The 26,865-nt window shown below is 35.3% G+C and overlaps 1 protein-coding gene across 1 annotated transcript in view; it reads left to right on the top strand.

The window, feature by feature from the left end:
• ADAM32 (ADAM metallopeptidase domain 32) overlaps nt 1–26,865 on the top strand; it is a 140,038-nt gene that overhangs the window by 101,771 nt on the left and 11,402 nt on the right. The window contains exons 18-21 of the mRNA XM_019626793.1: nt 4,518–4,617; nt 5,757–5,916; nt 16,411–16,443; nt 23,515–23,547. Of these exons, the coding sequence (XP_019482338.1) occupies nt 4,518–4,617; nt 5,757–5,916; nt 16,411–16,443; nt 23,515–23,547 (326 nt within the window). The remainder of the gene's footprint in view (nt 1–4,517; nt 4,618–5,756; nt 5,917–16,410; nt 16,444–23,514; nt 23,548–26,865) is intronic.

The following is a 26,865-nucleotide window of genomic DNA, read 5'->3' as shown; positions in this document are numbered from 1 at the left end:
AGGAATTACCATACTGTCTTCCATAGTGCCAGTACCAATTTACATTTCTACCAGCAGTGTATGAGAGTTCTTTTTTCTCCACAACCTCTCCAACATTTGTTATTTTCTTCTCTTGTTGATAATAGCCATTCTAACAGGTGTGATGTGTACCTCATTGTGGTTTTGATTGGCATTTCCCATATAGGTAGTGAAGTTGAGTATTTTTTCATATATCTGATGGCCAGTTTGTTTTTTTGTTGTTAAGTTGTATAAGTTCTTTATATATTTTGGATATTAGCCCCTTATTTTACGTATTGTTTGCAAATATCTTCTCCCATTTGTCTTTTTGTTTATGGTTTCTTTTGATGTGCAGAAGCTTTATAGTTTGATATAGTCCTATTTATTTTTGCTTTTACCACCACCCTTGCTTTCGGGGTCAAATTCATAAAATCCTCTCTAAGACCAAAGTTTTTAGGTTTAGTACCTATGTTCTCTTTTATGCCTTTGTTTTAGGTGTTTGATCCACTTTGAGTTAATTTTGGTGTCTGGTGACATATAGCAGTCTAATTTCATTCTTTTGTACATGGCTTTTCAATTTTCCCAGCACCATTTATTTAAGAGGCTTTCTTTTATCCATTGTAAGTTTTTATCTCATTTTTTGAAAATTGTCTGCCCATGTATATGTGGGTTTATTTCTGGGTTCTCAGTTATGTTCCACTGTTCTGTGTGTCTGTTTTTCTGCCCTTACCATGCTGTTTTGATTTTTGTCACTTTGTAGTAATAATTGATGTCAGGAAGTATGATAATTCTGGCCTTGTTCTTTTTTCAGGATTACTTTGGCTGTTTGGGTTTTTTTTGTGATTTCATACAAATCTGATGATTTTTTGTTCTGTGTCTCCCCAAAAGCCAAAGTCCAGGACCAGATGGCTTCACTAATGTATTCTACCAAACATTCAAAGATGATTTAATACTTACCCTTCTCAAACTCTTCCAAAAAATGGAAGAAGTGGCAATACTTCATAACTCATTTTATGAGGCCAACATTACCCTGGCCAACAACTTACCAAAACTTGGTAAGAATAACACACAAAAAAGAAAACTACAGACCAGTATTTCTGATGAATACAGATGCAAAAATTCTAAACAAAATACTAGCAAATTGAGTAGAACAATACATTAAAAATATTACAGGTCACGATCAAGTGGGGTTTATTTCAGGGGCACAAGGATGGTTCAACATATATATGCAAATTGATCAATGTGATACACCACATAAATCAAGAACAAAAATCATATCATATTAGTGGATGCAGAAAAAGTATTTGACAAGATACAACATTCATTTATGGTTAAAACCCTTAATAAAATGGTTGTAGAAGGAAAGCACCTCAATATAATAAAGGCCATATATGACAAACCCTGAACTAACATACTTAATGGTGAGAAACTGAAAGCTTCTTCTCTCACCACTGTTATTCAACACAGTACTGGAAGTCCTAGCCAGAACAGTGAGGCAAGAGAAAGAAATGAAAGGATAGGAATGAAGAAGCCAAGTTGTCACTTTTTGCAGATAACATGATCCCTTATATAGAAAACCCTAAAGGCTCCACCAAAAAGTATTAGAAACAATAAAGAAATACAGTAAAGTGGCAGGATACAAAATCAGTGTACAAAAATCCATTGCGTTCCTATATACACAATGAAATTTCAGAAAAAAAAACACCCTTTTGCAATTTCAATAAACAGAATAAAATACCTAGGAATAAACTTAACAAAGGATGTGAAGGACTTACACACTGAACACTACAAGACATTATTAAATGAAATTGAAGAAGACATAAAGAAATGGTAAGATATTCCGTGTTCATGGATTGGAAGAAACAACATAGTTAAAATGGCCATATTACCCAAAGCAATATACAGATTTAATGCAATCCCGATCGAAATCCCAATGACATTTTTAAAGAAACAGAACAAAAATCATGTATTTCTCTTATGATTAGTGATGCTGAACATTGGTTCATATCCTTATTGGCCATTTGTATGTCGTTTGTATAGAAATGTCTATTCCAGTCCTTTTCCTATTTTTTAAACAGGGTATTTGATTTTGTTGTAGTTCTTTGTATATTCTAGATATTCACCCCTTATCTGATATTTGATTTATAATACAAGTCTTTTCTCCTGTTTCCTAAGTTGGTCTTTCACTCTGTTGGTTGTGTCCTTTGATGCAAAATTCTTTTAAGTTTGTTGTAGACCCATTTGTCTTGGCTTTACTTTTGTTGTTTGTGCTTAAGTGTTACATTCAAGAAATTGAGGAGTCCAGTGTCATGAAGCTTTCCCCCTATGTTTTCTTCTAGGTGTTTTATAACCATAGGGCTTACATTCAGGTCCTTAATCCATTTTGAGTTAATTTATGTATATGGTGTGAGATAAGGGAAACTTCATTCTTTTGCAGTGGATACTTAGTTTTTTCCAAACGCATTTATGAAGATACTCTCCTATCCCTATTGAGTGGTCTTGGCATCCTTGTTAAAGATCATTTGGCCATATCAGTAATATATTACTAATAGCAATAACTGAGTAAATAAATGGAGATAAAGGAGAACTCTTCCTTATAGTATAATCAATATAGAAGGAATAATTTAGTTAAATAATTACCAGTGGATGCTAAAACTAATGGGTGAAAGTTTTATGAGGACCCAGATACTTACATAATCCTACAAGTAGCCTCCTCAGAAATTAGTTATTAATTATAATGGAAGCATAGTACCTTACTTACAGTGGAAAAACTTGAAAGACAAGACCTTAACTAAGTGATCCAAAAGTAACAGCACAATATTAGGACAAACTGACACCAAGTGTCTCCTAAGAAGGCCAACATCACTTCTGTGAAATATTTCAGAGCAAAAGTACCCCCCCACACACACACACAACAGCATGAAGGTTGTATGACAGAACCTGGGACATTGGATATGCTGCACAGAATACCCTTTTCCCTGTGCATTTAAGCCATGGAATAGAGAAATTAGAGTCATGTTTTTAAATTGAGATCTTAGAAATTGAGAGATGTTTTATGTTATTTTGAGAGGAAGCTTAGCATAGTGGTCAAGGGCAGGGAGGGCTTCTGAAACCAGATCTCTTGGGTTTCAATCCTGGCTCTATCACTTACTAGCCATGTAGCTTTTGGCAAGCTAAATATCTGTGCCTCAGCTTTTTATCTGTAAAGTGGGAATAATAATAGTTCTGACCTCACAGCACTGTTGTGAGGATTTAATGAGCAAATCTGTATGAAGTCCTCAGAATAGAGACTCACACATATTGGGCACCATAAAGGTATTTGCCATATTATTATTTAATAATTAATTTATTAATTACAGAAACCCTCAGATAAATCATGTTATGCTGTATCTAAGTATCTGATGCCCTCTTGTAATACAAAAAGCCTTTGTTTAAAAATCAAACAAACAAAGCAAACAAAATAAAGCCTGATAGTGGTCATGGCAGTGTTATGCTTATAAATGTTTAATAACCACCTGGAGGACAGTAAAGTCTTCATTTGAAAGTGCAAATACTTTGTTACCATGTGATGTCACTGAACTTGAAGATGGGAAGTGTTGTGCACAGTCAGGTCTGGGAGGTGGCACTAGCTGGCTCCGGCACACCACTGAAAATGTCTCGTTTTCATTAGAATTTAAGTATGTTTTTGAAATTGCACACTAAATTTTCAGGTGAACATTTGAAGATGTAAAATTTTCTTGATGCAAACATTGTGAGCTTTAATTTATAGCTTTTTAAAAAATTGATTTATTTTTAAATTTTTATTAAATTTATTGGGGTGACATTGCTTAGTAAAATTATACAGGTTTCAAGTGTACAGTTCTATAATACATCATCTATCTATTGCATTGTGTTCACCACCTGAGTCAATTCTCTTTCCATCACCATATAATTGATCCCATTTGCCCTCTTCTACCACCCCTCAAAAGCAATGGAACTAAAAGCAAAAATAAATAAGTGGGCTATATCAAACCAAAAAGCTTTTGCACAGCAAAAGAAACCACCAACAAAACAAAGAGGCGACCAGCCGAATGGAAGAAGATATTTGAGAACACCTCTGAGAAGGGGCTAATATCCAAAATATATAAAGAACTCATACAATTCAATAAGAACAAAAAATAATCCAATTAAAAAATAGGCAGAGGACCTGAACAGACCCTTCTCCCAAGAAGACATACAAAAGGCCAACATATATGAAAAAATGTTCAACTTCACTGGCTATTGGGGAAATACGAATCAAAACTTCACAGCTTTTTAAAAGCTGTGTGTGTGTGTGTGTGTGTGTGTGTGTGTGTGTGTGTGCGCGCGCATGCGCGCGTGCATGTTTTAGGGCAAGAAATAGTTTGATTTATGGGCTTAAATCAAATTAAAATACACTAGATGAAAATACAAAAGTAAGCTTGATTATCCAACTAATAATTTTACTTTCTATGAGAAAATATTTTTAAATGACCATTTAAATTTTTAAAAAATGATCCTAGGTGTGCACTTCCCAGATGACGTGCCATTGTTCTCAGGGCTTCAAACCTCCAGATTGCCAACAGCGTACCAGAGACTCTTCTATGTTCTCTGAAACACCAGGAAAGTATCTGTCTCTTTACATATCCAGTTACTAAAATTCTCAAATAGTTTATCTTCACAAAAACAATGTTAGATTTTTGCCTCTTAGAAAGAAACCAATATTTGTAATTAAAAAGTAAATAGCCTTCCTTCAAGAAATGGAAACCAAATATGCCTTCTTAATCTTGCTCTTTTTTCAAATTTTAACTCTCAAATATCATGATTGAAGCTGAGTATCTTTCAAATTTTTTATTTATGGATATCACTGACTTTCTTCTTTAAGACTATCTTTCAGCATTTCCCCCCTTTATAATTGATCCTGTGGTTTCAGCTCTACACAAACAGCATTTACTCTCTTCCTAGCATTGTTACTATGTGTCTGTTATAGGAAAAATTAAAGGAAATCAAAGATAAGTTTTTACTCTGAAGGGATTTTTAGTTTAAATGAGAAAAATCCATAAATTGCTGTCAAAGAGATCACAGAGGGATGCTAGCACAATGTTTTATTTATTCATCATGACTTTAGTTTTTATTCATTCATTTAGTTAGCAAATGTTTGTTGAACTCCTAATATATGCTGGGTGCTGGTCATATGGCCCCGGGATGTACAGTAAGCAAAACAAAGTCCCTCTCTTTATGGAGCTTAAAGAATGTTTAGGGAACCATACCTAGTGCTAACTAGTTGCAGAACTAGGGTTAGGAATCAGGTCTCCTAGTTTTTATGCCAATGCCATTTTAGTAGCATTGCAGTGGCTCCATATATAAAAAATAGATCCGTAATGTCAAAAAGTCAACAATCTAATAAAGAAAAATAGTATATGCACAAATACAGTGAAATTCTGTGATAATGTACCTTGTAACAATACAAATTTTCAGATAACCTTAAAATTACACTATCCCACATTATATATCATTGAAGTTATTGGGCCCCAGTTATAGTGAGATTTTGCTGTAGTCACTATATAATGTAGAATATGTTGCAACTTGGTTTCTGTTCTTTTAGAATGAGAGGTACTAGAGGTAGTCCAAGGTATTATGATTCTATTATGTTACTTGATTAACAACAAAAATTAAGAACATTGTAGTTTGCTACAACTTGAAAGTAAAAATAGACAGCTTAAATCTTTTACTCTGATTTTTTAATGTATTTTTATTTTTAGGTTTAATCACGGAAAAAGCTTTTTGGAATGATGGAAAGAACCGGTGGCTTCTAGGTTTCTACATTGCTGTACCTGTTCTCATCGTAGCAATCATAACAGCTGTTTCATGGAATCGTTTGAAAAAATGGTTCACCAAAAAAGAAGAATTCCTAAGTAGCGAGTAAATTGAATTTGTGTTCTAAAATTAAATTTTAGTACCAGTTGAATGTAGTCATATATAAAGCGTTATCATGAACAGCAATGATAATTTTACAGGGATTTTGAGTACTACATGAGTATCTCATTTAATTGTGTGTGATAATTTTGAATATTCCTATTTTGGAAACACAAAAATTTGGAAATGTAGTTTAAGTAAATGTAAATTTAGGTAAACTTTAAGTAAATTAACTAAAATGCGGTTAAGTGAGCCCAAGTCATTGCCTTGGTAATTGAGAGAGGAAGAACTCAAATGTATCCACATCTTTTGCTTTCAAATACCCTAGTGGCCCTCAAAGTGATCTCTGTCACATACAGAAGAAACACCAGAAGTACTTATTAAAAATGAAGATTTCTGGGCCTTAACTCACATGAAATATTTCAATTTGCTTTGCTACTTCATGTAAGAAATAATTAAAAAAAATTTTTTTGGATAAAGTCTTCAGAAGGTGAATTTATAATTTAGCCTGCAACATATTTTTATTATTTTTTTAAATAATTCAAACATAAAGAGAACAAGGTGACAAGCACCTATTGGCCCATCATTAGAAATAAACAAATGTTAATATTTCTCTTGTCTTGTGAAATAACCATTGCATCTACAGCTACAATCCCCTTCTAGTATTATCTTCCTGCAGAGAACAATCTCTACATTGAAAGCTGATGTATGTTACACATTTTTACTAATATGACTGTATCCATGTGACATATCTAGAATTATATATAATTGTAAATATGTATACATATTTATAGATACATTTCCTCATTTAATTCTAATTTTGTTTATGTGGTTTTCCTTTATTCTTTTTCATGAGCAGCCTTTCAGAGGTTTTTTTGTTTTTTGTTTTCTAATTAAAATGTATTGGAATGACAATGGTAAAAAAAATTACATAGGTTTCAAGTGTACAATTCTGTAATACATCATCTATATATTGCATTGTGTGTTCACCACTCAGAGTCAGTTCTCCTTCCATCACCATGTATTTGACCCTCTTTACCCTCATCTACCACCCACCTTCCCCCTTACCCTCTGGTAACCACTAAACTGTTGTCTGTCTAATGAGTCTTTGTTTCTTTATTTGTTTGTCTTATTTCTTTGTTGCTTTCAGTTTTACACCCCACATATCAGTAAAATCATATGGTTCTCAACTTTTTCATTTTAACTTATTTCACGTAGCATAATAATCTGAAGATCCATCCATGTTGTTGCAAATATCAGTATTTTATCTTTTCTTATGGCAGAGTAGTATTCCATTTTGTGTATATACCACATCTTCTTTATCCAATCATCTATTGAAGGACACTTTGGTTGTTTCCATGTCTTGGTCACCATAAATAAAGCTGCAGTGAATATCATAGTACATATATCTTTATGAATAAATGTTTTTCTATTTTATTAGTAAATTGAAAAACACAAGTTTTCATTGTGTTGAGATCTCTATATTTCCTTTGTGTTTATTATCCTTAAGTTTTGCACTTTTCCTCCTTTCTGCTGTATTTACCTTTGCTCTGTTTTCATTCTCACTTTCTCGAATCTTTATTCGTTTATTAATTTTCAGTCTCATTTCCTAACATATGCTTTAAAAGCTAAAACTTTCTCTTTTATATATCATTTTATCTGCACTCTCTAGTTTTTAATATATAGTTGACATTCAGTTCAAAAAATTACAAATTTTCATTATGATTTCTTGTTTAAATCATGATTAAATTGTGTTTTTTAGTTTCCAGTTATGTGATTTATTTTTGTTGCTGTAAAATCAATTTCCAATTTTATTACTTATTGTGAGAACCTTGTCTCTTTTATTTAGACTTTTAAATGTTGAAACCAGAAAGGAAGTAAATTTTCATAAAAATGTGTGGTTGATATGTAGGCTTCAATTATTGTGACATGGTATGTTTGTTTCTTTGTTTTTAGAATAACCTTTTCAGTTGTGTTGTTTCAAATCATCTTTGTATGTATTGGTTTTTCCCCCATCTGCTTGATAATGTATTTTCTGTGAGAAAGAAGGAAACAGAAATTTTCCAATATGTTATGGCTTTTCCTTCTGCCTTGTGTATTCTAAGGCAGTGACTGAATGCATAATGTTCAATTTAGTTATATTTTCTTTGGTGTATTTTCTTTTAGTCATTAGTAATTGTATGTTAAATTGTATTCTCATTGTTTTATATTGCTATACCAAGTCGCTATTTGAAACTTAGATTTACCTAGTACATCTTTTTTCATCCCTTATTCTTAACCTTTCTTTGTTTTTATTTATTTATTTATTTTTTTAGCTGAGCCATCCTGCTACCTGTTGGCAGCTCAGCGGCTGCTCAGCTCGGGCTGGACTCGAACCGCTGTTGCTCAGAGCTCAAACTCTTGAGCGAGCTCTTAACCAACTGAGCCACTCGGCCGGCCCCTAACCTTTCTTTGTTTTTAATTGGTGTCTTACAAAAACAGTTTTTATATTGAATGCAATAGTGGAGTTTGTTGTACTTAATATATGGTGGTATATATTTAACCTGAAATCTATCTTATTGTTTTCCTATTTACCATCTTCTTTTCTACTTTTGTTTCCCTGTAATCCATTTGCTTGATTGTATTTTTTTGTTCTCTTCTTTCTACTGTTTTGTACAATTTTGTTTTTAATTTTCATGATTCTCTTTAAATTTTAGTATTTATGGTTAATGTTATATAATGTTTCAATTTAACATTATATGTAGTCTTCCTTACAATAACACAAGCCTCTTAGCCCTTTAAATTAACCTCTCTTCTTCAATCTGTTTCTCATTTGGCTTTTCAGTTTCCCCCAAATAAGTTAGGTTATTTTGTAATTATCGTTATTATATTTAGTTAATACTTACTAGAATTTCTTATTACATATACTTTTTTTATTAACTTTATTGAAATGATATTGGTTAGTAAAATTACATAGACTTCAAGTGTACAATTCTATAACATATCATCTTTATATCACATTGTGTGTTCACTACCCAGAGTCAGTTCTCCATCACCATATATTTGACCCCCTTTACCCTCTTCTACCACGACCCTCCCCCCTTACTCTCTGGTAACCACCAAACTGTTTTCTGTGTCTATGAGTTTTTCTTTGTTTGTCTTGTTCGTTTGTTGCTTTCAGTTTTATATCTCCCAGCATCTTAGTTTACAGTTTTTTCTTTTAAATGTTTGTTTTGAAATTATTTAAGATTTTATTTCTTTTTGTACATTTATTTTTGAAGATTTACTTCAAGTTTGAATCTTCTAGAACCCATTTTAATTTTTGGAGTTGATTTGTTACATGTAGTTTAACTTTGGGGAAACGTCTTAATATCATGTTAAATGAACTTGCTAGTAAGTCAGGTCATATATAGCACAAGCTGATGCAGTCAACATGATGTCACTGCAAAGTCTATTACAGTCAGCAAGTTTTTGCTTTGCTAAATACAACTATTCAGTGAACACACACGTAAATTTTGAAAATGCCATCTAATTTATAAAAATCAATATAAAAGTTTTGGTAAAACTTTTTCATGTCAGATGCTATTTACAATGATGAACATGCCAATAAAAAATTTGTTCATTAAAAAAAGAAATATGAAAAGTTGCAAAAATTAGAGCTGCTTTCTACCCTTCACTTAGGTTTTCCCAATGATAACATCTTACATTAATATAGTGCATATTCACAGCCAGGCAATTGGTATTGATACAATATTATTAAAATACAGACCTTAGTCATATTCACCAGTGTTTACATGCATTCAATTTTTGAGTATGTGTGTGTATTATGAAATATTTTTCTGTTTTTTAGTTTATCAATTACAGTTGACATCCAATATTATTTTATATTAGTTTTAGGTGTACACATAGTGGTTAGACATTTGTACGATTTATAAAGTTATCCCCCTGATAAGACTTGTACCCATCTGGCACCATACATAGTGATTACAATATTATTGACTGTATTCCCTATGCTGTACCTTACATCCCCGTGACTATTTTATAACTAGCAAGTTGTACCTTTTAATCCCTTCCTCTCTCTTTTGTCCATCCCCCAAACTCCCTCCCATCTGGCAAACATCAAAATATTCTCTGTATCTATGAGTTTGTTTCTGTTTTGTTTGTTTATTTTATTTTTAGATTCCCTACATAAGTGAAATCATATGGTATTTGTCTTTCTATGTGTGACTTATTTCACTCAGCATAATACCATTCAAGTCCATCGATGTTATTGCAGATTTCATTTTTTTTTTATGGCTGAGAAACATTGCATTATATATGTATATATGCGCCACCTTTTCTTTATTCATTCATCCATTCAGGGACATGCAGGCTGCCTCCACATCTTGGCCACTGTAAACAATGCTGCAATGAACATATGGATGCACTCATCTCTTCAAAGTAGTGTGTTTCGTTTCTTCGGAGAAATACACAGAGAAAGGATTACTGGGTCTCTTTTTGTCTCTTGTTATAGCCTTTGTTTTAAAGACTATTTTGTCTGATATAAGTATTGCTACCCCAGCTTCCATCTCTTTACTTTCAGTCTGTGTGTGTCTTTCAATCTGAAGTGAGTCTCTTTTTTTTCTTAACATGGATTTTCCACTCATTGCTGGTCTGCGCCCTTAACTCCTGCATTGTTCAAAGGTTGGCTGTAATTTTTTGTGAGATATTGTGCATTGTTGTTTTAATACCCAGTCTCCAAAATCGGAGGTGTATTTTGCACTTCCCGTACACATCAGTTCAGCCAGCTATATTTCACGGGGTCAGGAGCCACACATGGTGAATGGTTACTATGCTAAGACAGCACAGGGTCAGAGTAACTAAGTTTCTTCTCAGCTTTAACATGGTAAGATGATCTCCAACAGGTATGGTCTTCGAAACAGAACAAAGAGAAAAAAAGACAAAACTATCCATTCTCCAGGATCCAATAAGAGTTCCAATTCCCTATAAAACCTTTCCTGCTTCCTCCAACCCACACTGCCCTTAGCTCCTGTGTTCTGGCAGCCCCACTCCTGTCTCTCTAGACTGCCCCGACTCTGAACCTCTCAGAGGCTGAGCCCACAGCACACCTCCCTGTTCCCAGCCTGCACCTGCCCCTTTGTCCTCAGGGCCTCATCTCGCCCTTGGACTCTGCTCCCGCCCTTTCAGTTTGCTGTGTGACCCAGCTCCTTCTGGCCCCTGCCTCGTGCTCCTATGACAGGTCTTGGCTTGGGTTTTCTCCACCACCGCACCCCCCACACCCCGCCCTGGGGTACCTAATGAGTTCTTCTGGAAGCCTCCTCTTAGCCCTGCCCAAGCAATCAGCACCCCCCAAAAGAAGAGTTTCATCAGAAATCTGAAGTGAGTCTCTTGTAGGCAGCATATGTATGGGTCTTGTTTTCTTATCCATTCAGCCCTCCTATGTCTTTTGATTGGAACATTAATCCATTTACATTGAAAATAATTGTTGATAGATATGTAGTTATTGCCATTTTATTATTCATATTTTTGACTTTTAGTTTGTTTGTCTTAAGTCTCTCTAAGATTCCTTGTAATACTAGTTTGGTGGTGATGAACTCCTTTAGCTTTTTCTTATCTGGGAAGCTCTCTATCTGCCCTTCAATTCTAAATAATAGCTTTGCTGTATGTAGAGTAAGCTTGGTTGTAGGTCCTTGCTTTTCATCACTTTGAACATTTCATGCCAATCTCTTCTGGCCTGCAAAGTTTCTGTTGAAAAATCAGCTGACAGTCTTACAGCAGCTTTGTTATATGTAACTTAACTGCTTTTCTCTTGCTGCTTTTAAGATTTTTTCTTTGTCTTTGACTTGGCATTTTAAGTGTGATGTATCTTGGTGTGGGCCTCTTTGGATTCATCTTGTTTGGGACTCTCTGTTCTTCCTGGGCTTGAATATCCATGCCCTTCGCCATGTTAAGGAAGTTTACTGTCATTCTTTTTTTTTTTTTAATTGGGGAATTGGGGGAAGGGAACAGTGTTGAGGAATTGGGGAGGGGGACCAGCCAAGTTGTTGTTCTTCAGTCTTAGTTGTGGAGGGTGCCAGTCGCCATCTGGCTGCCCGTCGGCACCTTGTGGCCTCTAAGCTCAAGGTGCTGTGTTCAATCTTATTTGCAGGTGGGTGCAGCCACCATCCCATGCAGGCGTCCAACCAGCATTCTCATTGTCAAGAGTGCACACTCTATCCATTGAGCCATCTGCGCAGCAGCTCAGCTCAAGGTGCTGAGCTCAGTCCCAGTGTCCACCGTTGAACAGGCAGTCTTGTTGTTAGGAGCACATGCTCTCACCAGCTGAGCCATCCTGCCACCTGTTGGCAGCTCAGCTTGGTCACAGTGTCACTGGCCTATGTGGGAATCGAACTGGCAGCCCTGTTGCTCGGAGCTTGCGCTCTAAAGCTAACTTTTAACCAACTGAGCCACACGGCCGGCCCCTGTCATTAGTTCTTAAAATACGTTTTCAAGTTTTCACTCTGTCTTCTCCTTCTTGTGCCCCTATGATGTGAGTGATGGTACACTTGATGTAGTCTCAGAAACCTCTTAAACTGTTCTCATTTTTTTGAATTTTTTTTCTGTTCTAATTTGATATTTTCTTCTCCCTTATCTTCTAATTTGTTGATTCGATTCTCTGCATCATCTAATCTACTGTTGATTCCCTCTAATGTACTCTTCTTTTCAGTTATTGTATTCTTTATTTCTGTCTGGTTCTCTTTTATGTTTTATAGCTCCATTTTTATGTTCAAGTTCTCCCTGAGATCATTGAGCATCCTTGTAACCAGTGTTTTGAACTCTGCATCTGGTAGATTGCTAGTCTCCATTTTGTTTAGTTCTTTTTCTGGAGCTTTGTTCTGTTCTTTCATTTGGGACATGTTTTTTTGTCTCCCCATTTTGGCTGCCTCCCTGTGTTTGTTTGTATGTATTAGGCAGGGCTGCTAGGTCTCCCGGTCTTAATAGAGTGGCCTTATGTAGTTAGTGTCCTATGGGGCCCAGTGGCAGTCTCCCTGCTCACCAGAGCCAGGTGCTCCAGGTGTTTCCCTTGTATGGGCTGTGAGTACCGTTTTGTTGTAGTTGAGCCTTGGTTGCTATTTGCATGTCAAGAGGAGGGATTGACCCTTGGGCTGATTGGTTGTGAGGACGGGCCTTGACTACAGTGGTGGAGCTGTGGTACAGGGGCTGACACTGAAGAGCAGATTCACTTTAGCAGGGCTCTGATGTCTTCCCAGTCTGCGCTTTGGGTGTTTCATCCTTGGAGTTGGCCAGATGATGCTCCGGCTCAGTCTGAAGCTGACCACTTGGTGTACCAGCCCCAGGGCATCCTGTGAGGGGACCCGCTGCAGGCCAAGTTCAGCCACAGTCTGTGCCTTTCCCAGGGCCACCTGACATGAGCCATGAAGCTATCTGCAGATGACCGCTGCCCACACTGTTCTTGAGAGGTCAAGCCAAAATCAAGGCCAGCTGTTGCTAGTGCTGGGGCTTCAGGCTGCTGAGCCATAGATACAGGACACACCGAAGCCAAATGCTGCTTTTTTGGCTTTTGCAAACCTTTGAAAGATTTTAGAAAAGTATGTAGCATGAACCAAGGCAGGCCATTTGTAGGTGAAAGCCACTGGAAGCAGCTTGGGTGTGTCCGAATGTTGGGTTGGGTGGGGTGTTATACTATAGTTTCATAAGGAATGGGTTGCAGCAGCTCAGGCTCCTTTCTATTGGTTCTCACAAAGTATGCATCTCTGGGTGGAGCTAATTGATGCTTCATTTGAACACAAGAAACTTTCTCTTTGGCTTTTTTCTTTTTGTGATAATTTTTCTTCACAAGTTTCAGGAAGCTATCTTAACATGCTCAATATGTACAATAATTCTCTTGGCAAGAATCTTGCCCTTCACCTGTTTGCTTATAACAATGCCAGTAGCATGCAGGGTAACACTTTCAGTTTTTGCCATAATAACATTGTGGGGGCATTCCTTTTAGAACAATGCCCATTCCCTTTATTTCTACAATATCACCTTACTTGTAGATTCCCATATATGTGGACAAAGGAACAACTCCGTGTTTTCTAAAAGGCCTAAAGAACAAATAGCAGGTGTTTCTTCTTTTTTCTTTTGTGTTGGTCATTTTGACTAATTATTGGAAGATGGTAGTTCCAGCTGAAAGGCGCCATTTTTAAACTGGGTTGTCTTTTTATTATTGAGTTGTTGAAATCATTTCATTATTTAAAAAATGGATTATTTTCCTATTATTGCGTTTTGAGTGTTCTTTATATATTTTGGATACATGTTCTTTATCATATATATGACTTGCAAATATGCTCCTATTCTGAGGCTTGTCTTTCCATACTTTTAAAAAGCAAATATTTTAAATTTTGATGAAATCCAGCGTATCGGTTTCTTCTGTTATACATCATGATTTTGGTGTTGTATCTAGAAAATATTTGCCCAACCAAAATTCATAAAGATTTTCCCCAATGTTTTCTCTAAAAGCTTTATAGTTTTATGTTTTGCATTTAGGCCTATGTCCAATTTGAATTAAGTTTTGGATAGGTTAAGAGGTATGGATGGGTACAGTGGTGTTGTTTTTTTTTTGCATAAGAATATCCAATTATTCTAACAGCATTTTTTTTTTAGCTTTGTTAAACAGGATTAGAATAGTCACCACTACTGAGGCAATAGCCTTTTGTTATGAGATTTTTCAACTGAGGTTGTGGGGACACGAAATATTCCTGTTCCTACGTGATCACAACAGATAGCTTTCGTTACTCATTTCACATTTTTTCCCCTCTGGCTCAGGTAGTTTTCTCACTTGCACTCAATAATCAGCCTTCTACAGTAGAATCGAGGGTGACCCTCCACAGACCTCAGGAGTTCTCCGTGTGCAGCTTTTCCCTCTCTGCTATTTTACCCTGTGAATTCTAGCTGCCCTGTCCTCCCTAGCCTCCCTGTTATGTCACCTCAGCTCTGAAACGTCTGGTTTGGCCTGGGTCTTCCTCATTGTGCTACAATCTGGAAACTATCACCAGGTGGTATGAAGGGTCATTTATAGGTCTCATCTTTTTTATTCCCTTCTCTCAGAGACCACTGTCCTGCATTGATATATTCAGTATCTGAAAACCACTGTTTCATGTATTTTGTCAGGATTTTCAGTTGTCATGCAGGAGGGTAAATCCAGTCTGTTATTCCATCTTGGCCAGAATTGGAAGTGTGTCTTTATGGTTTATAACTGCACATTCATATTTATCTCTACATCTCATATTCTGTTTTATTCCCTCAGATCACTCTTTCATTTCATCAACTCTTCTTCCACCTTTGTTATGTTCTAGACTAATGGAATCTATCTTTGCGAAGATCTCTTTGGAGATTCTAAATACTCTTATATTGCAGTTTTAAAAATAATTTGTGTTGTATTTCTTGGTGTATGAATTCATTGATTTGCTGTCACTGTTGACACTAATGCTTAGTGGTTTGTAATCATAGACTCTGTTTTCTTAAGTGTCTGTGATTTTCCCATGAGAATTCTGCATGCCCTGTGGTGAAGACACATACATGTGGGTTGTTTTATTTTTGCTTCTTTTAAAACAAAAATATTTAAAACAATTGCTATGCATTGTGTTTAAGAATTTGCAGTGTGTGAATGGGGGTCCCTAAAGCACATATTTTTGAAGCTTGGGATTCCTACTTCTCTCATTGATACATTTTTTCCCATGTATGTATCCTTATTTTCCTGCTGCATTCCAAAGGCCACTGGTCAGAATTTTTATTATGTTTTATGGGTAGTATGCCCTCCATGGCTCCGACGTTTACTTAAGGAGCTCACTTCCAGTTTCCCTACATGCAAAGGCCTGAACTCTATCAAAGGAAAGGTTATGAAATCTCTAACCCCCAAGGTGTATCACTGGCATAGATATCCCTGCAGTCATTCAGTTTTAGCTCTTGTTCACCCTTCAACTCTGTTTCTTTATTTTTGCTAGCACCAGAAGTCTCTTACTGTTGTTAACTTCAGTTATGAGTATGTATTAAATGTTTGTGTTATTTTTTTTTCAGCATTCTTCTATTATGAGAACTGGAAAGGGGGAAATTGTTCTGTCAGCTAACTCTGCCAGATTGTCTAGCAGTCAGTAGGGGTTTTAATTTATAAAATGTAGTATTTCTTTATCAATGAATAAAAAGTTAAAAGTTGGGATATGAAGGTCAGAATCAGGTGTTCAGAGTCAAATGTATATCTGTTTCCAGAAGTGATAAACAAAAAGCAAATCTGTGCCTTGGTACTCTTCTCACTGTGGGATTTGAAATTTGTACTCTTTGTGGATGAGGTATAGGGGTAAGTAAGAATCTTATTTATAGGCATCTTTGTTCAGTGACCTTGGACATTATTTTCTTTATTGTTAACCAGTCTTGTAAAAGTGATAATACTGCTTATAAAATGGTCCAACTTTTATTCATGCAGCAGGCAAGCTTTCTTAGGACTGACTTGACACATTATTTTCTATTTTGTTTCATATCCAGATCAGAAGACAGTACTCACACACATACTACCAGGTAAGTAAGTTAGAAGGTTTCTTAAAATATGTGTTGAAATTAAGAATAAATAATTCATAATTAATTTTTAGATGTTATTTGAACTGCTGTAGTTGGTAAAGTAATGCACTGAAAACTATGCTACTAATAAATAAAAATTTACTTTCTAGTAAATTAGCCTTTTATTCATTTGGAAGTGTACCCTGAAGAAATAAGAAATAAAATAGCTGACTCTAATAAGACATAGAATATGTATAATTAGTGAAGAAAAAGGATGTATAGGAATACCTCGGAGTTATTGCAGGTTTGGTTCCAGACCACCACAATAAAGTGAATATTGTAATAACATGAATCACATGATTTTTTTGGTTTTCCACTGCGTATAAAGTTATGTTTACACTATATTATAGTCTATTAAGTGCAATAGCACTATGTTTATAAAAACAATGTGCATACTTTAATTAAAAAAGTACTTCATTGCTAAAAAAAAATAACCATCATCTGAGCCTTCAGCAAGTCATGAGTTTTTTCTGGTGGAGGGTCTTCTTCGATGTTGATGGCTGCTGACTGATAGCCATCAGCAGCCTCGATGTTGATGGCTGCTGAAGGTTGGGGTGGCTGTGGCAACTTCTGAAAATAAAAGAACAATGAAGTTTGTGCATGATTGACTTTTTCTTTCATGAATGATTTCTCTGTAGCATGTGATGCTGTTTGATAGCATTTACCCACAGTAAAACTTCTTTCAAAACTGGAGTCAGTTCTTTCAAAACCAACCTCTGCTTTATCAACTAAGTTTGCGTATGTAATATTCTAAATCTCTTGTTGTCATTTCAACAATCTTCACATCTTCACCAGGAGTAAATTCCATCTCAAGAAACCACTTTCTTTGCTCATCCATACGAAGCAGTTTCTTATCCATTCAGGTTTTATTTTGAGATAGCAGCCATTCAGTCACTTCTTCAGGCTCTACTAATTCTAGTTCTCTTGTTATTTCTACCACATCTGCAGTTACTTCGTCCTCTGAAGTTGTGAATCCCTCAAAGTCATCCATGAGGATTGGAGTCAACTGCTTTCAAACTCCTGTGACTGTTGATATTTTGACCTCTTCCCATGAATCACGAATAGTCTTAGTGGCATTTAGAATGGTGAATCCCTTCCAGAAGGCTTTCAATTTACTTCGTCCAGATCCATCAAAGGAATGACTATCTGTGGCAGCTATAGCCTTATGAAATGTATTTCTTAAATATTAAGACTTGAATGTTGAAATTACTCCTTGATCCATGGGCTACAGAATGGATGTTGTGCTAGCAGTCATAAAAACAACATTAATCTTGTACATCTCCATCAGAGCTGTTGTGTGACCAGTGCATTGTCACTGAGCAGTAATATTTTGAAAGGAATCTTTTTTTTCTGAGTAGTAAGTCTCAACATTGGGCTTAAAATATTAATTAAACCATGTTATAAAGAGAGGTACTGTCATCCAGACTTTGTTGTTACATTTATACAGCAAAGACAGAGTAAATTTAGCATAATTTGTGAAGGCCCTAGGTTTTTCACAATGGTAAATGACCATTGGCTTCAACTTAAAGTCACCAGCTGTATTAGCCCCTAACAAGAAAGTCAAACTGTTGTTTTGAAGATTTGAAACTAGGCATTGACTTCTCTCTAGCTCTCAAAGTCCTAGATGGCATCTTCTTCCAATATAAAGCTCTTTCATCTAAATTTTTATGGTGATGGAAGAAGAACTGACTGGGTGGTGAACACACAATGTTATATATAGATGCTGTATTATAGAAATATACACTTGAAACCTATACAATTTTACTAACCATTATCACCCCCAATACATTTAATAAAATAAATAAAATATATTGTTTAGTGTAGCCACTTTCATTATTTTAGCTAACCCCTCTAGGTAACTTGCTGCAGCTTCTGTATTAGCACTTGCTGCTCCACCTTGCACTCTTATGTTATGGAGACTGCGTCATTCCTTAAACCTCATGAACCAACCCAGCTAGCTTCAAACTTTTGTTCTGCAGCTTCCTCGCCCCTTCTCAGCCTTCTTAGAATCGAGAGGTAGGGCCTTTCTCTGGGTTAGGCTTTGGCTTAAGGGAATGTTGTGGCTGGTTTGCTCTTCTATCCAGACCACTCAGACTTTTTTCATATCAGCAATAAGACTGTTGTGCTTTCTTATTATTCATGTGTTCACTGGAGTAGCACTTTTAATTTCCTTCAAGAACGTTTCCTTTGCATACACAACATGACTTTTTGGCACAAGAGGCCTAGCTTTTTGCCTGTCTTGGCTGTTCACATGCCTTCCTCATTAAATTAATCATTTAGCTTTTCATATATAGCGAGAAACATGAAATACTTCCTTTCACGTGCACACTTAGAGGCCATTGTAGGGTTTTGAATTGGCCTAGTTTCAGTATTGTTGTGTCAGGGAATAGGGAGGCCCAAGGAGAGGAAGAGAGAGGGGAACGGCCGCTCAGTGGAGCAGTCAGAACACACACAACATTTATTAAGCTCACCATCTTTTATGGGCAAGTTCCTGGTGCCCAAAACAATTACAACAGTAACACCAAATAGTAACACCAAAGATCACTGATCACAGATCACTATCACAAATATAATCAAAAAGTTTAAAATATTGTGAGAATTACCAAGATGTGACACAGAGACACAAAATGAGCAAATGCTGCTGGGAAAAGGATGCTGATAACCTTGCTTGATGCAGGGTTGCCACAAACCTTCAGTTTATATATATTTAAAAAAAAATTCTGTGAAGCACAATAAAACGAGGTATGCCTATATGGTGCCTAGAAGTGACCCAACTTAGATTACAGTTCTATGCCTTACATAATGACATTGCGATCAACAATGTACTACCTAGACGACGAGGGTGATCCCAGAAGATTATAATGGAGTTAAGTTTCCTATAAGAAATGAAAGGATGTATGGTTCAAGAGGAAATGTTTGTGGGGCATGGCAATAGATTCCCTCTCGCTTGCATCACTCAGTTTTGAGTGTACAAATTACCCCCCATCAGTCAGCCACTGACCTGTTTCAGCACAGCGGAGCCTGTCTGGCCAGCACAACATATTCAGAGGGTGTGACAGCCATCCCCAATCTAGCTTCATGGTCTTCGGAGTACATTGTTGTAAGTTCTTTGCTGAGGACCTAAGATCCTTTAGGATACAAGTCCACAGGAGCTACCTTCATAAATATTAAGTGCCACTGCCACTTTGGTAAAAGCTTTCTGTGGTTATTGTGGAGCCAGCTTTTCCCTGACTTTGAAAATACAGAGGGTGCCAAAAAATTGTATATGCATGTTAAGAAAGGAGAAAACTATTAAAATTCTAATAATATATATGAATAACAAAAATGAATACAAGTCACATTTAACTTCTGCAATTGCAAGAGGTGCTCAAAGTGGTTACCATCAGCATCCAGACACTTCTGATTACAGTGACTACTGCTTGAGCAATATTGACCAAAGTGTCCACTTGTATACATTTTTTGGCACCTCTGGTATTTTCAGGTTGTAATGATGTAAAACATAGACAAGTTTATTTCTTCCAGCAATTCAATGTCAGAGAGAGCCCTTTGTGCCAGATACGGTCAATGGAACCAGAAACAAATTTCGAAGTCAAAATATTGAGTCCTCAGTTCTACACCCTGTCCATGTTAAACACTTTTTTTTATGACTACCACAAAGTTCCTTAATCTGACCACTCCTCTAATATGCAATAGCCAAAGCCTCATTCCCATGACAATCCCCTGTTCCTTTATCTCTCCATCTTGATTTGTTATTCTTACTGATCCTCAAATCACCTTTCATTCCCTCCAGACAGTCACTATTGTGGTAATCTATGCCTTATGCATCCAGTTTCTCCTTAGTATTTCCAATCAGTCCAGACCACATCCCTGTTTGTGGAGCAGCATTGACAGCCTCAATGTTCTACTTCTGACTGTGTTGGAAGGAAGTGGGGGAGGGCTTGTGGGACAATGTTTATAAGTCTACAGTAGTGGACAGCAAGGTCCTAGGCCTTCACATTCACTCACCACTCACTCACTCACTCACTGGCAGAGCAACTTCCAGTCATGCAAACTTCATTCACGGTAAGTGTCCTATACAGGTGCACTATTTTTTTTACCTTTTATACCATATTTTAATGTTACCTTTTCTATGTTTAGATAAACAAATACTTACCATTGTGTTACAACTGCCTACTGTAGTCAGTACAGTAACATGCTATACAGGCCTGTAGCCTAGGAGCAAAAGGCTATGCCATACAGCCTAGGTGTGCAGTAGTCTATACCATCTAGGTTTGTGTAAGTGCACTCTATGATGTTTGCACAATGACTAAGTCACCTAAATATGCATTTTTCAGGACATATTCTTAAGTGTTTTTAAGTGATGCATGACTGCATATTCATGTACAGCTTGTGTAAATAAGCAAATGCCTGATGTTTGATAGATTGTTACAGAGCTCATGTATAAATTTCTAGAATAATTATGTGTTGGAGAAAACTAATTACATTGTCCTGTGTTCTTCATTTTATTATTAAAAAGTAGCATTTTTGTCCCCATTAATGTTTTTTAACCATGAATTCAGTCCTCACTGTTTTATAACTGCTATAGCAACATTGTTAGATTTACCTGATATCATTTTTCCATCATGTTAGTTTCAATCTTTTAAGTTGGCTTCTGAAAGATATTCTGCCAATGAGATTAAAAATAGGTAACCTCAAGACTTTCTCAGTAGTTGAATTTAATGTGTTTATATACACATACTTATGTTTGACAATATAGACTAATTCTGCCATTTTTATCTACTGATTATACTTTTCAATATTTTCTTTTTCTGCTTTTTTGTATTCCATTAAATCAATTGTGCTGTTATTAAGTAGTTATAGTCTTCTAAGAATATATGGATCTTAACCCATTTAAACCTATACTCTTTTTCACTCTTTCATATTTTTATCATTGGTATTTAGTTACTCCTGAATTTTAACCAGCTTCAAATAAGTCATCATTATTGTTATCATTACTATATTTAGTCAAAGTATACTAGGATTTCACTACATATTTACCACTTTTTTGTTCACTATTATTTTTTGAATTTCACTTCATCTTTGGTGAAGTACCTCTCTTAGAAATTCCATTAACGAGTCTGTGTTAGTTAGCTGTTTATCTTATTGTCTGAAATTGTCTTTATTTTCACTCTTAAATGTAAATTTATGTAGTATGGACTTCTAGGTTGAGAGGTACTTTTCCTCAGCTATTTGAAGATATGTCAGTGTAGCCTGGCATTTACTGGTGATGATGATGATGATGATAAATCTTCTGTTAGTACGTTGATTCATTTATTCCTTTACAGTTCATTTGAGTTCTATCTAAGTAGCCTTTGTATTTGTATGGCTGCATAACAAATTACCACACGCTTAGTGACTTCAAACAATATTCATTTATTATGTTGAAGTTCTCTAAGTCAGAAATCCAGGTAGATTTAATTGAGTTATCATAAGGCCCAAAGGCCTGAAGGCCAAGTTGGGCTGTTAGCTCATTCATATTGTAAGTGGAATCCAATTTCTTGCAGATATCAGAGATACCTATTTCCTTGCTGTCTGTCTGCTAGGGGACCCTCCCTTTTTCTGGAGGCCACCCACATGGCTTCTCATGTACCTTCCTTCATCTTCAAAGATACACTAGCATGTCAAGTGTTCCACAGGCTTTTTTTTTTTTTTTTTTTTTAGCTGAGCCATCCTGCTACCTATTGGCAGCTTAGCGGCAGCTTAGCTCGGCCCGGGCATCAAACCGCTGTTGCTCAGAGCTCAAACTCTTGAGCGAGCTCTTAACCAACTGAGCCACTCGGGCGGCCCTTCCACAGGCTTTTTGATTCTCTTACTCTTTTGCCACTAGCAGAAGAAAACTCTATTTTTTTTTTGAGACAAATTGATTTATTTTGTGAAAATAACAAAGGAGAGAATTGACCAAGTCAAAAAGATTAAATATTAATTCACTTGATACTTAAGAGGAAATTGAAAACTCTACTTTTAAAGAGCTCACTTGATTGAGTCAGGCCCACAAAAATAATCCCTGTATTTTAAGATTAACTGATTTGGAGCTTTAATTGCGCCTGCAAACTCTCTTCAGAGCAGTACTTAGAAGAGTATTTAAATAACCAATGAATGGGAATCTTAGGGGGCCATCATTAGAATTTGGCCTAACACAGCCTCTAAGAGTTTTTTCTTTGCCCATAGAGATCTTATTTCATTATAATGTATTCTGGTAGAGACTATTTTTTTTTTCCATTATGAACTGGACTCAGTATTTTCTTTTATTGTGATGATTCATGCCTTTCTTTGATTTGGAAAAGATCTGGACTTTGTCTCTTCAAATATTGACTCTCCCCATTCTAAATCTTCTATGTTTATATTTCTTCATATTTCTTAGCTGGTGTTTTATATATTTCTGTTTACCTAGTGTTCTGGGTGATTTCCCTAAACAATTTAAAAATCAGCAATTTTTTTTTGGTTTTATCTTTTTTTGTTTAGTGATTTCTGTTCCCTTATTGATCTCTATGGAAATCTTAAGCAGTCATTTTTTGAAGTTTTTCTGTTACTTGTAATTATTGGTGTATGAATTCTTTAGTTTGTGCTGGCTGTGGACATTACCTCTTAGTGGCTTGCTTTCTTTGATTGTAAGGCCATCCCAAGCAGCAGTTATTGTCTCATGAGAGTTCTTCATATCCTGCTTTGTAGAATCCTCCTTGTGGAAGTTATTTCATGTTTTACCCTCTAAAGTCATAAATTTTTACAGAACTTGCTATACCTGGTGATTTAGAATTGAAAGGAAGGGTGAATTGGTATCTTAAACCTACACTTGTTAAAGACTTAAGGTTCCTGGTTTTCTGTGTGATATTCTTGTTAAGTGACCTTGGATATTATTTTATTTATTGGTAACTAGTCTTGTAAAAGATATAATACTGCTTGTAAAATGGCTTGACTTTTATTAATGTAGTAGGCAAGCTTTCTTAAGACTAACTTGGGACATTATTTTCTATTTTTTTTTCTTTTTATATCCAGATCCGAAGACAGCATGCACTCATATACCACCAGGTAAGTAAAGTAGAAGGTTTCCTAAGATATATGTTGAAAGTTAAGAATAAACTAATAATTCACAATTAATTTCTAGATATTATTTGAATTGCTGCAATTGGTAAAATGAATAATGCTGCAATAACTATAGGGGTGCACATATCTTTTTGAATTAGTATTCTTGTTTTCTTTGGATAAATACCCAGAAGTGGAATTTTTTGGGTCATATGGTATATCGATTTTTAGCTTTTTGAGGCATCTCCATACTGTTTTCCATAGGGGCTGCACCAGCTTGGAGTTCCACCAGCAGTGCACAAGGGTTCCCTTTTCTCCAGATCCTTGCCAACACATGTTATTTGTTGACTTTTTGATAATAGCCATTCTGACTGGTGTGAGGGGGTATCTAATTGTGATTTTGATTTGCACTTACCTGATGATTAATAATGCTGAGCATGTTTTCATATGTCTGTTGGCCATCTGTTTGTCATCTTTGAAAAATTTTCTTTTCAAGTCTTCTGCTCATTTTTTGATCAGATTGTTTGTTATTTAGTCATTGAGCTGTATTAGCTTCTTTTATATTTTGGATATCAACCCCTTATCAGATCTGCCATTTGTAAATATACCCTCCCATTCAGTGTGTTGTCTTTTTTAATTTGTGTAAGGTTTCCTTCACTATGCAGAAGCTTTTTAGTCCTATTTGTTTATTTTTGCTTTTGTTTCCCTTGCTCAAGGAGCATATCCAAAAAGATATTACTCAGACTAATGTCAAATAGTTCGCTTCCTATGTTTTCTTCTAGGAGTTTTATGGTTTCAGGCTTTACATTTAAGTTTGACCCATTTTGAGTTAATTTTTATAGATGGTATAAGAGAGTGATACAGTTTTGTTATTATTATTATTTTTGCGTGTATCTGTCCAATTTTCCCAATACTACTTGTAGAATAGACTGTTGTTATTCCACTGTATATTTTTACCTCCTTTTTCATAGAGTAGGTGACCATATAAATGACAGTTTATTTCTAGGCCCTCTATTCTGTTCCATTGATCTATGTGTCTGTTTTTATGCTAGTGCAATACCATTTTGATTATTATATCTTTGTAGTACAGTTTGAGATCAGGGAATGTAATACTTCCAACTTTGTTGTTTTTTCTCAAGATTGCTTTGGCTATTTAGGGTCTTTTGTGGTTTCATATAATTTTTAGGGTTATTTGTTCTAGTTCTGAGAATAACATTGGCATTTTGATAGGAATTGCATTGAATCTATAGATTGCTTTGGGTAGTATGGTCAGTTAAGCAATCATTCTAATCCATGAGCATGGTATATATATCCTTTTATTTATTTGTGTCCTCTTCAATTTCCTTCTTCGGTGTCATATTTTTCAGAGTTCATGTCTTTCAACTCCTTGATTAAATTTATCTTTAGGTATTTTATTCTTTTTGATGTAATTATAAATGGGATTGTTTTTCTTAACCTCTTCTTCTGATTGTTAATTATTAGTGTAAAAAAACATGACAGATTTCTGTGTGTTAATTTTGTATCCTGGTACTTTACTGAATTATTTTATTAATTCGATTAACTTTTGGTAGATTCTTTAGGGCTTTCTCTATATAGTATTATGTCATCTACAAATAATGGCAGTTTTACTTCTTCCTTTCTAATTTGGGTGCTTTTTATTTCTTTTTCTTGTCTGATTGCTGTGACTAGGACTTCCAATATTATGTTGAATAATAGTGGTGAGAATGGGCATCCTTGTCTTGTTCCTGATCTTAGATAAAAAACTTTCAGCTTTTCACTATTATGATGTTAGCTGTGGGTTTGCCCATTATAGCCTTTATCAAATTAAGGTAGTTTCTTCTTTACCCACTGTGTTGATACTTTGTATTATAGATGGATGTTGAATTTTGTCAAATACTTTTACTATATTTCTTGAGGTAATCATATGATTTTAATCCTTGGTTTTGTTGATATGGTGAATCATATTAATTGTTTTGTGGATGTTGAACCACCCTTTCATCCTGGTATAAATTCCACTTAATCATGATGTATAATCCTTTTAATGTACTGTTGAACTTGGTTTGCTATTATATTGTTGAGAATTTTGGCATCTATGTTCATCAGGGATATTTGCCTACAATTCTCTCTCTCTAGTGTCTTTGTTTAGTGTCTTTGTCTGGTTTTGGTATTAGTGTAATGCTGACTTTATAGAATGAGGCTGGAAGTATTCCTTCCTCTTCAATTTTTTGGAAAAGTTTAAGAAGTATAGGTACTAATTTTTCTTTAAATGATTGGTGGAATTCACCTCTGAAGCTGTCTCTCCTGGGCTTTTGTTGGTTGGGAGTTTTTTTATTACTTCTTCAATTTCATTGCTAGTAACTGGTCTATTCAGATTCTCTGTTTCTTCTTGGTTTAGTCTTAGAAGATTGTATGTTTCTAAAAATTTATCCATTTCTTCTAGATTGTTGAATATGTTGGTATATAATTGTTCATAGTTTCCTTTAACGATCCTTTGTCTGTGGTGTCAGTTGTAATCTCTCGTCTTCATTTCTGAATTTATTTATTTGTGTTCTGTTTCTCTCTTTTCTGCTTAATGAGTCTTGCTAGAGGCTTATCAATTTTATGTATCCTTTCAAAGAACCAGCTCTTAGTTTCATGAATCTTTTCTATTGATTTTCTATTTTCTATTTCATTTATTTTTGCTCTGATCTTTCTTACTTACTTTCTTCTACTTCTTTTGGATTTTGTTTGTTCCTCTTTTTCTAGTTTCTTTAGGTATAATTTTAGATTGTGTATTTGGGATTTTCCCTGCTTCTTGAGGTAGGCATGTATAGCTATAAATTGTCTTCTTATAACTGCTCTTGTTGTAGCCCATAGATTTTGTAGGATTATGTTTTCATTTGTCTCAAGATAGTTTTTGATTGATCCATTGGTTGTTTAGAAGCATGTTGTTTAATCTCCATGTATTTATGATTTTTTCATTGTGTTTTCTAGTTTATGCCATTGTGGTCAGAAAATATGCTTGATGTAATTTCACTGCTTTTTAATTTATTGAGGCTTGTTTAGGCATAGTATGTTATCTGTCCTTGGAAAACACTCCATGTGCACTAGAGGAAAACGTTCAACCTATAGTTTTTATATCAAATGCTCTGGAAATATCTGTCAAGTCAAACTGATCTAATGTGGTATCTAAGGCCATTATTTCCATATTAATTTTCTGTCTGGATGATCTATCCTTTTAAGTAAGTGAAGTATTAAAGTCATCAGCTATTATAGTATAAGTGTTAATTTCTGCTTTTATGTCTGTTAACATTTGCTTTATATACTTGGGTGCTCCTATGTTGG

Source organism: Hipposideros armiger, unplaced genomic scaffold (genome assembly GCF_001890085.2).
Source record: "Hipposideros armiger isolate ML-2016 unplaced genomic scaffold, ASM189008v1 scaffold_690, whole genome shotgun sequence".
Taxonomy (NCBI): Eukaryota; Metazoa; Chordata; class Mammalia; order Chiroptera; family Hipposideridae; genus Hipposideros; species Hipposideros armiger.
The sequence above is the reverse complement of the archived record's forward strand: the minus strand, read 5'-3'. Positions and strand labels throughout refer to the sequence as shown.